This window comes from Alexandromys fortis, unplaced genomic scaffold, assembly GCF_014885135.2.
Source record: "Alexandromys fortis isolate MF-2015 unplaced genomic scaffold, M_Fortis_MF-2015_v1.1 scaffold_326, whole genome shotgun sequence".
Classification (NCBI taxonomy): Eukaryota; Metazoa; Chordata; class Mammalia; order Rodentia; family Cricetidae; genus Alexandromys; species Alexandromys fortis.
In genome coordinates this window covers 503729-514623 of record NW_026068217.1, presented here as the reverse complement: position 1 = coordinate 514623, position 10895 = coordinate 503729, and the positions used below count along the sequence as shown (strand labels likewise).

The 10895-nt window shown below is 37.8% G+C and overlaps 1 protein-coding gene across 1 annotated transcript in view; it reads right to left on the bottom strand.

Moving 5' to 3' along the window:
- Positions 1-94: 94 nt before the first annotated feature.
- The window catches only part of Magt1 (magnesium transporter 1), a 91785-nt gene continuing 80984 nt past the window's right edge, over positions 95-10895 (bottom strand). The window contains exon 11 of the mRNA XM_050130461.1: positions 95-181. Coding sequence (XP_049986418.1) covers positions 110-181 — 72 coding nt within the window. The 3' untranslated portion in view covers positions 95-109. The remainder of the gene's footprint in view (positions 182-10895) is intronic.

Below are 10895 nucleotides of genomic sequence, written 5' to 3'. Positions count from 1 at the left end.
TAACCCAGGCTTTTTCAGACCCAGGTCAGCTGGCCTTGGTGAGTTCCCGATAGAGCATCTCCATTGTCTCAGTGTGTGGGTGCACCCCTCGCGGTCCTGAGTTTCTTGCTCATGTTCGCTCTCCTTCTGCTCCTGATTTGGACCTTGAGATTTCAGTCCAGTCTGTATTTGTATTTTTATCCTAGCGATAGAACCCAGAGTCTCATTATTTATGTTAGACAAGCACTGTACTACTGAGATACCCCCTCAAACTATAATGTAGTTATTTTGAGACTTTTCTCATTCCCTGAGGGTTTTTGTTGCTGCTTCTTGTGGGTTACTGGTTCTGTACAATGACTTTTAAAAAATTAGTATAAGTGTTTTGCCTGCATGTATCTTTGTGTGCCTCATCCATTTCTGATGCCTCCGCACCTAGAAGAGGGTGTTGGATCCTCTGGGACAGGAGTTATAAATGGTTGTAAGTCACTAGATGGATGCTGGGAATTGAACCTTGACCCTCTGAAAGAAAAGTAAGTACTCTTAACAGATGAGCCATCTCTTCAACCCCCACCGCATTTTTTTTTTTTTGAGAAAAGGTCATTTTTATGTAGCATAATTTGGTTTGGAGCTTGCTATGTAGCCCAAGCTACCCTCAAACTTAATATATGAGTTATTCTTTGCTGTGTTCAAATACCAAACAAAAGCAACTTATTGAAGGAAGGGAGTATTAGGGCTTATAGTTCCAGGAGACAGAGTCCATCACAGCAAAGAACTCATGATAACATGGGCATGAGTGCGTCTCGTCACATTACTTTTGCTGTCAGGAATCCAAGAGAGACATGTTGGTGTTGATTTTACTTTCTCCTTTCTTATCAATTTGGGACCAGCCTACATGATGGTGTCATCTACATTCTGGGTGAGTCTTCCTTGCCTATTTAAAACTTTATGAATATACTCTCATGGACATACCCAGAGGCATGTTTTTATGGTGATTCTAAATTCTAATCTACACATTAATGGTCAGCTAGTGGTTGACAGATTATTTTGAACAACTCATAAATGGAGAGAGAGTGATGAAGAAAAAGAAAAAGAGATAGGAAGATAGGAAGGGAGAGAGAGGAGGGGAAAGAAGGAAGGAAGAAAGGAAGGAAGGAAAAGAGATCTTTTCAAATTGGCTCTGTCATGGAGAACTCCGTCATCATTTAGCCAGTCTGCTTTTAGCATCTGTTTTGGCATCTGTTTCCTTCTTCTAGTAAGCGTAAAGATTGGCCAGGAGTGAAAACTCAGTGATCTCTCCAGTCTTTTTAGAACATGCATCCTACTAGTTCTGGGTACAAAAAGCCCTTGCTCCACATTGAAAATCTCTTCTATGCATCACGTCTGCCCCAGAGAGAAGAGCTATCGAGTCTGAGCTCACTTCCTCTTCCTCCCAGCATTCTGTTCTGTTTACTCCACCCATCTATGTTCTAACCTATCAAATGGGCCAAGGCAGTTTGTTTATTAACAAATGACCTTCCTCCATCACTGTCTCAGAAAGCAAAAAAAAAAATGTGTTTACAAAAAATTAGACCCCAAAAGGTCCAAATTAGGAAATATTGATTGCAGACTCTTTCTTCTTTTTTTTCAAGACAGGGTTTCTCTGTGTAGCTTTGGATTCTGTCCTGGAATTCACTCTGTAGGACAGTCTGGCCTTGAACTCACAGAGATCCACCTGCCTCTGTCTCCCAAGTGCCTGTCCAAGTGCCAGCCACTGCCTGGTTTGATTGCAGACTCTTCTTTTTTTCTAAGATAGGGTTTCTCTGTAGCTTTGGAGCCTGTCCTGGAATTAGCTCTCATGGCTGGCCTTCAACTCACAAAGATCTGCCTGACTCTGCCTCCCAAATGCTGGAATTAAAGGTTTGCACCACCACCATCTGGCAATTACAGACTCTTAATGACTTTCAAGAAGTGCTAGGAGATAGTTCTGATCTATGCCCACATTTGGGATAGAACCTGATGGACTGAAATTTTTTCAAAACCTTAGAAGCTGATAAGGACTTAAAAGGTCCCAGGAAATTATCAGCTGAAGCTGAGAGAGAACTGGCTTTGATTGAAGAGAAATTACAGAATGCACATGTTGATGGTTTGGATCCAAAGCCTAACTGCATTCTGTTCATATTACCATCTAAGCATTCCCCTACAGGAAATTTAATGCCGAGGGAAGAGATTATTTCAGAATGGATTTTTTTTACCACATAAACTGAGTAAAAAATTAAAAACGTATGTGGGAAAGGTCTCTGGGTTAATTCTAAAAAAAAATTGAAACCTCCTCAATTAGCAGTAATAGAACCAGCAGAAATTGTAGTATCTTTTAATAATGATGGAATAGACAAATTATGGGAAGAAAGTGAACTCTCCCTGGCAAAGAGCTTGCATTAATTTTTTGGGAGAGATTAACAACAAATATCCTAAAAGCAAAAGAATTCAATTTATAAAGAGAACGAGCTGAATCCTTCCTTACATTGTATGGGAAACACCAATATCTGGAGACTGTACATTCCATACTGATGCAAATAAATCAGGAAAGGCAGGATACAAATCGGAAAATTTAAGTAAAGTGGACCTAAGCCCTTATGATTCTGTTCTAGTTAGGGTTCTTGTTGCTGTAATAAGACACTGACAAAAGCAACTTGGGGAGGAAAAGAGTTATTCAGTTTACAGATAATTGTCCATCAACAAGAGATACTAAAACAGGAACTCAATGCAGAAACCTGGAGTCAGGAACTGAAGCAAAGGTTATAGAGGAATATTGTTTCCTGGCTTACTTTACATGGCTAGCTCAGCCTGCCTATATCGCCCAGGACCACTGTCCTAAGGTGGCACTGCCCAGGTGCGCTGGGCCTTCCTACAACAATTGTTAGTCAAGACAATACTCCACAGATATGAGTCTACAGACATTCTGATGGAGACAATTCCTTAGTTGAGGTTACCTCTTTCAAGGTGACTCTAGTTTGCATCTAGCTGAAAAACACTACTCAACACAGTAATATTATTGGTAAAAAAAAAAATCTTAAAGGGAATCTCATCGATAGTAACTACAAAAAACAAAATTTAGAACCTAGAGATAAATTGAGCCAAGGAAGTAAAGTACCTCCCAAATTAAATGTATAAAAGTTAACCAAGATGGAACTCTTATGAAAGGTGGAAATCACCAATGATTGACAGGAGTTGGTGCATGAAATAGTCCATGCAAATAAATATTAAATGGTGACTGCTTTTCAAAATGACCATATTTATGCTTTAGCAAAATTTTTTATTCTTTCTCTTAACAGTCTGTATATCAGGTTATGTGTGGACTTAGTTTAAGCATTCAGAAATCAAGCATCCCTCCCCAGTTCAGTGCCCAGTATAGCAATGGTATACTGAGATGTAAAATACTTGAAATGAAAATACAATGATTTAAAAACCATAAACTCAAATTATGAATATTTATATCATTATCTTAAAATTAAAATCTCAGTTATGTCTTAATCGTTGTATTACATCCATCTCATCTGCAGGAAGAATTGATAGCATCTGACTTGATGAACATCTGAATAAATATGACCCTTGAAAAGCGTATTTGTTTATTTATTTATTTACTTAGGTTGTTGATGGGAGAAGTAACTTTCTCCACAGAATGAAACTCTGGATGAGGGGAAACAGATCAACCCCAGGCATATGCAATTTCCATTTATCTTCGCCAATAACCTCAGGTTAAAAGCTGTCGAAGACAGCTAGACTAATTTACAGAAAATTCTGTTCTTTCAGAAAACAAGGCGAATTTATTATCTCTCTGTCCTACCTGGTAGCAACTTTCTAAAATATTTGTTTTTTTTTTTTTAGCCCTCCTGTGCTGTTTGAGTGAAATAAGGAGCAAAAATGGATACTGTCCAACAGTGCCTTGTGATATTCTACTGTAAAACTGGTTGTTAAGCAAATGCATACCACCTGCTTTCAGGGTTGGAAACTTAAAGAGCTGTGGAACAGATCCTGCTAAAGTTATGCTTTCTAAACTTCAGCTTTGCTTCTACAATTATGGGAGGGAGAAGTAATTCCAGTAGAAATATGGTCTTTGTTGTTGCTTGTTTCCTGTCAGTACATTATACACTGTACAGGCAACGAGGATAATAGTGTTACCTAAAAATTAAGCATTTTTGGAAAAGGAGTGCCAATTCTGATTTATAGTACTGTCATGTGGTGATCTGGTGGGCACATGCTATGCACAAAACTGGAAGGGGATGGTCTTACTAGTTAATTGAAAAAAATATTTAAGAGGCTGTAGATGGAGGCTGCTTGTTCATTTCCCAGCCACCCAGACCCAAAATAATTACACAAAACTATTTTAATTACAATACTGCCTGGCCAATAGATTAGACTTCTTATTAAGTGATTCTTACATCTTAAATTAACCCATCCCTATTATTTTGTATTTTACCACGAGGCTCATGATTTACAGATAAGGTTCTGGCGTGCCTGTCTCCTTCAGCAGCTACATGGCATCTCCTCAACTCTGTCCACTTTTCTTCTCTATCTCTGCTTGGAATTTCTGCCTTGCTCTATTCTGCCCTGCCATATGACAAAACGGCTTTATTCATTAATCAATGGTAACAAAACACATTTACAGCATACAGAGGGGAATCCCACATCAACAGACATCAGAATTTTATATATTTTAAAATAGGGTATGGATAGATACTAGGATCAATTAATCCAAACCACAGTTTGGAGTGGGTTTGGTGAAAAAGTAAAGGCAAGATAAGTTCTGACAAGCCCACTACATCTTAGAGAATGAATCAGAAGAGCTTGTCCCTGTTGCTGTCATTCATAATACCTTGGTTTTATTTTGGTGTATTTGCAATAATCTCCAGATCAATTTCCCACTAGCCCAGATGAACCTTCAGATCTGACCCTATCCTCGTTGAACTATTGAAGCAATATGTAACCATGTGGAGCACAGTAGGAATCCTGTGGCATTAGAATGAATCAGTTTACTGATGACAAACACTGCACTGTAGTGATAGCTTATTTGTATCTTAATAAATAAAGCTTGCCTGAAGATCAGAGTCCAAAGGTAAGTCACTAGAGACCAGAGACTGGTAGCAAACACCTTTAATCCCAGGACTCAGGAGACAGAGGCAGATAGATCTCTGTGAGTTCAAGGCCACCCTGGGCTACACAAGATCCATCCAGAAACAGGTCCAGATGGTGGTGGCTCACATCTTTAATCCCAGTGTTTGGGAGTCAGACACATTTAATCCCAGCACTAGGGAGGTAGAGACAGGAATGGTATGCCCGGGTGGAGAGAGGAATATAAAAGGGAAAAGACAGGAACTCACTGGTATGTGAAGTCTTAAGTTTGGTGGAGACACAGTGAAGTCTAGGCAGTCTGAGGATTGCCCCTTCAGTATGAGCATTGATAGAGGTAAAAGGTCTCTCTAGTGACTTACTGCTCTGTTTCTCTGATCTTCAGCTTTAACCCATAAAAAACCCCAGAAGTCAAGAAATTGGTCATCAAAATATTACACAATCCAATAAAAAAATGGAGTACAGACCTCAACAGAGGAATCTAAATTGAAAGACACCTAAGGAAATGCTCAACATTCTTAGTCTTCAGAGAAATGCAAATCAAAACAACTCTGAGATTCCATCTTACACCTGTAAGAATGGCCAAGATTAAAAACACTGATGACAACTTATGCTGGAGAGGTTGTGGGGAAGAGGGAACACTTCTGCATTGCTGGTGGGAGTGCAAGCTGGTACAACCCCTTTGGATGTCAGTGTGGCGATTTCTCAGAAAATTAGGAAACAACCTTCCTCAAGATCTAGTAATACCACTTTTGGGTATATATCCAAAGGATGCTCAATTGGGCCACAAGGACATGTGCTCAACTATGTTCATAACAGCTTTGTTTGTCATTGCCAGAACCCAACCTAAATGCCCCTTGACCGAAGAATGGATAAGGAAAATGTGGTACATTTAAACAATGTATACTACACACAACAGAAAAAAATGACATCTTGAATTTTGCAGGAAAATGGATGGCGCTAGAAAACATTATTTTGAGTGAGGTAACCCAGACACAAAAAAACAATTGTCACTTGTACTCACTCATAGGTGATTTTTAAACATAAAGCAAAGAAAGACAGCCTACAAACCACAATCCCAAAGAACTTAGACAACAATGAGGATAATAAGAGAGACTTACATTGATCTAATATACATTTGAAGTAGAAAGAAGAAAAAGACAAGATCTCTTGAATAAATTGGGAGCATGGAGATCTTAGGGATGGATTGAAGGTGTTGGGGGGAGGCAGGGAGGGGAACAGAGAAAAATGTAGAGCTCAATAAATATAAATAAAAAATGTATTAAAAAGGTGTTTCCAAAGAAAACGGGAACCCCCTTTTTAAAGATTTATTTATTTATTTTTATTTATTGTGTATGCAGTGTGTCAGCATGATAGAAGAGGACAGCAGATCTCATTATAGATGTATGTGAGCCATCGTGTGGTTGCTGGGAATTGAACTCAGGACCTACAGAAGAGGAGTTAGTGCTCTTAACATCTGAGCCATCTTCAGCTCCCAATTTTGAATTTTCTAAATGCTATTGAAAGGAACAGCAGCTGTGGAGTGACACTGAATAATAGAAAAGAAACTACGGAGTTAACTTATTTGGTATACTTTAAAAATGTGTTGACCTGAGAATGGAAAAAAGGACATGTGTTGCGATGGGGAAGGGATTTTGCTTTTGTTTCCACAAGACAACAAAAGCTATGGATACCATCAAAATTAATAAAGATTTGATTTGAGCAAGAGAGATCCCTTTTAGAGATGACAGTTCATTAAGCACCATGACCATTTAATCTAAACTAACTTATAAAACTAATACATGCTTTTCATTTGATCAGAAATAACTTGGCATAAAAGACTCTCTCCAAAATTAGGGTTGGGGAAGGATTTTGTTTCTGTATTTTCAGGAGAATATGGGTATCCAGCTAAGGAATTCGAAGACCATTAGGCAAATGAGACATCTGAGAAAAAAAGACAAATAATATAGAAAAAAAGTCTCAAGAAAAAGAGTAAATTGGCCTATTGGTATGTCACATTTCCAACAGGATAAAATTTCACAAATCTTTCCAAATGTTTGTTTCTGCTGTTCTCTACAAACATATAATGTAAATGGTCTTTTTGTAGTGTCAGTCCAATTAAAGATTAAAGCTGGTTTTGAAGTTGGAGTGTAGCTCTCCTTCTCTAAACCCAAGCATGCTTGTTAAAGTATAATCCAAAATCTGTGTCTTATGTCAGAAGAGCCACCTGATATGGGACAGAAGAAAAACAAAAATTTAAAGACTATTATATTGCCATTAATCTCATAATCTTAAGGCTTTATTTTGTCTCTTTAACAGGTATAAATTTTGGTATAAATGTTGACAAAGGTTTCTCTCTTGCCTGGTCCCACAGTCATTCAGTTCCAAAGAAAAACACAGAGGTCTACATTAATTGTAAGCTGGCTGGCCTAGTAGCTCAGGTTTCTTATTAACTAACTATTACATCTTAAATTAATCCATAACTCTTGTCTGTGTTAGCCATGTGACTTGGTACCTTCTATCAGTGTGGCATTCTTGTTTTCTCTGCATCTGAGTGACAGCTGCAGACTGAGCCTTTCCTTTTCCCCAGAATTCTCCTATTTTTGTCACTCTGCCTATACTTCCTGCCTGGCTGCTGGTCAATCAACGTTTTGTTAAACTAACACAAGTGATAAACCTTTACAGGGTACAAGACCATTGTCCCACAGTACATATAAATATTATTTCAAAATTATAAGATTAATATATATACATATATATTATAAGCATTTTCTCATGATATTAATGGTCATATAGAATACTACTTAATTCTAGAAAAAGCTTCATCTACCTTCATGTACATGATTTTGGGTACGAATCTCTTATCAGGTTTCTGCAGTGAACCATGACCATGCTTAACAGAGACCTTTGAAGTCTCAAAAAGGAGGATCAGGCCCCACAATGACGATTCTTCCAGGACTATGATGATATGACTAAGCTGAAAAACACAACTGAAAGATTAGCTTTGGACTACAAAGTTCTCAGAACCATTTCAAGGTGGCTACCTGAGATGATCCAGCCCCACAAAATACTCTAGCCAGGACTTGAGACAAGCCCTGCATTTTCCCATTACACAGAGACTGGACAAGAAATGATACAGCTACCTCTCTCAGGACTTTACAATAAACCCAAATGTTTTCTTTTCAGTATCTGCTAAGGATGCCATTATCCCCAGACAGCAGGAAGTATATTTAAGAACATGACATCCACATTCCTAAGAGGTCAGGTGGGTGGGATTTGGTCATTCAGTGGGTTATGAATACTTGTCATTGTTTAAGGGGATTGGTTACAATTTTTTATTGGTAATGATCAGGAAAAAAGTTAAACAGAGGAGATTAGATTCAAAATTCTTTTTCTGAAGCTAGGATAAAAGTGTAGATTTTTTAATCTACTCTGAAAAGAAAAAAGGGAGGACATAGATATGATAAGAAAAAAAGAAGATTATTGAATCTACTTCTAAAAAGCAGTGACTAGTTTTAAAAGTTTTACATTGGGTTGGACTTCTGTATATTGTATACATATTTTGTATATTGATACAAATTTGAGATTAATTTTGTTATAACTTACTGTACATAGATTTTTACTCTAGTTCAAGGCACTATATAGCTCATTTAACAATACAATGCAAATTCCTAGTTCTTTTTTAAAAAATATTTATTTATTTATTTATTAAGCATACAATGTACTGCTGGCAAGGAAGACACCAGGTCTCATTATAGATGGCTGTGAGCCACCATGTGGTTGCTGGGAATTGAACTTGGGACCTCTGGAAGAGCAGCCAGTGCTCTTACCCTCTGAGCCATCTCTCCAGCCCCAAATTTCTAGTTCTTGAAAGTTATTATTACTAACTGTTTAGGACAATAAGGAAATGTAGGTTAGTATTTAATCACCTATTACAATTAAACTTCTTGTCATATTAGGTATGTTTTCAAGGTCAAACAGAGATATATTTTAAATTTTAAAGACATATCTTCAAATACTTCAGTCATCTATAGAATATGGCATTTAAGATGTTTTAATAACATGAGTTCTTTTTTTATGACAATGAAACACATCTGCTTCTGTGAAGACAGTGGGCACTGAAAAAACTCCACGTGGAGTTTACTTTTTTTGTTGTAAAAGTAATCCCACTGAGCAAGAAAATGCTCTTATCTCGATTGCTGATGGTATGCTGTCCAAAGTGGACAAGCAATACACAAAAGACAGTGACTACAAAACCTTGTCAAGACAAGGTGGGACAGTCTTTTAAAATTCTGTTTCATAGAAAAGTCTGTTGAATGTTCTAGACCTGTAGGCTGAAGATGGATGTGCCAATATTGCAGAGGAACTTTTAGTGACTCTCCAGGAAGTCAGCTCTTTTTGTCATTTCTCACATTTTTGGAAGTTGCTTGCTTGTACTTCCTGCTTACCCAGTTAATATTATTTCCTTCTTTGGTCTCTGAGGGAGTTGAAGACTAGATAGTTGTAGTTTTCCTTGTTTATCAGATGCAGAAAAGAAACTCACTAAAGAGGCATAAAGTGAATAAGGTTGACAGATATAAAAGATAGTTTTGGATGGTGATGCAAATTCTGATAGAAAGTAAATTAGGTACAAGACTTTTCACTTACCAAGATAAAATTTGTCAAATGCAAATGGCCTAGACATTGTTGTTGTACTTATTGTCTGTATATATTGTATATAGTTGTTGTACTTATTACATTTAGTTTTTCTTACATTAGTTGTAGCCTTTTTTATTTTAGACAAAAAATTGGGAAATGTATTGATATTTTGTATTTTAGCAAATAAAGCTTGCCTCAAAATCAGAGTGCAGAGCTAAGTCACAAGAGGCAAGGCAGTAGTAAATCAGACCTTTAATCCCAGTACTAGGGAGGTGGAGACAGGAAGAGATATGGCTGAGTGGAGAGAGCAATACAAAGATGGATGAGACAAGAGCTCACTGCAGTCTGAGTTTTGGTGGAGACATATGGAGTCTGGAGATGTAGTCTGAGGACATGTTTGCCCCTTCGGTTTGAGCATTGGTAGAGGTAAAAGAACTCTCTAGTGGCTGAATGCTCTGCTTCTCTGATCTTCAGCATTAACCTTATATCTGACTTTGGGTTTTTATTATTAATACTAACTAGAACTCAAGCTCAAAAAATCCATGTTCCAATACAGAAACGGTTTCATGAAGTTTGTGTAGTAACAGAACAAAAACTTATAAATCAAAGCACTTTTAAAACACATTGGTGGAAACATTAGGTAGGCAGGTTAAAGAAAATCAGGTAAGTCTCTGCTGTAGAGTTCAAATGGATGATACTCTTAGCCTTTTGGTTGGTTGAAGATAGGGACCAAGGCCATAAATGGCTATTAAGAGGGCTAAAGACGAACCATGATAATTTTGCTCTGGACATGGAGCATTCCGAATTCTCCACAATCACTGAAGTTCTACTCAGTTTAGCAGCTGTACATAAGGCTCAGAAATGGGTGCAACTTCTTTCCAAGAACTTTCATTTACATATCTGTAATCTTAACACTTTGGAGTTGAAGGCAACAAGAGCAGAATTTCAAGATCATCTATGATTGCATACATATCAAGTTTGAGACCAATCTGGGTGACGTGAAACCCTGTCTCAATCAATAAAGAGCCGGGCGGTGGTGGCGCACGCCTTTAATCCCAGCACTCGGGGGGAGGCAGAGGCAGGTGTATCTCTGTGAGTTCGAGGCCAGCCTGGTCTACAAGAGCTAGTTCCAGGACAGGAACCAAAAGCTACGAAGAAACCCTGTCTCGAAA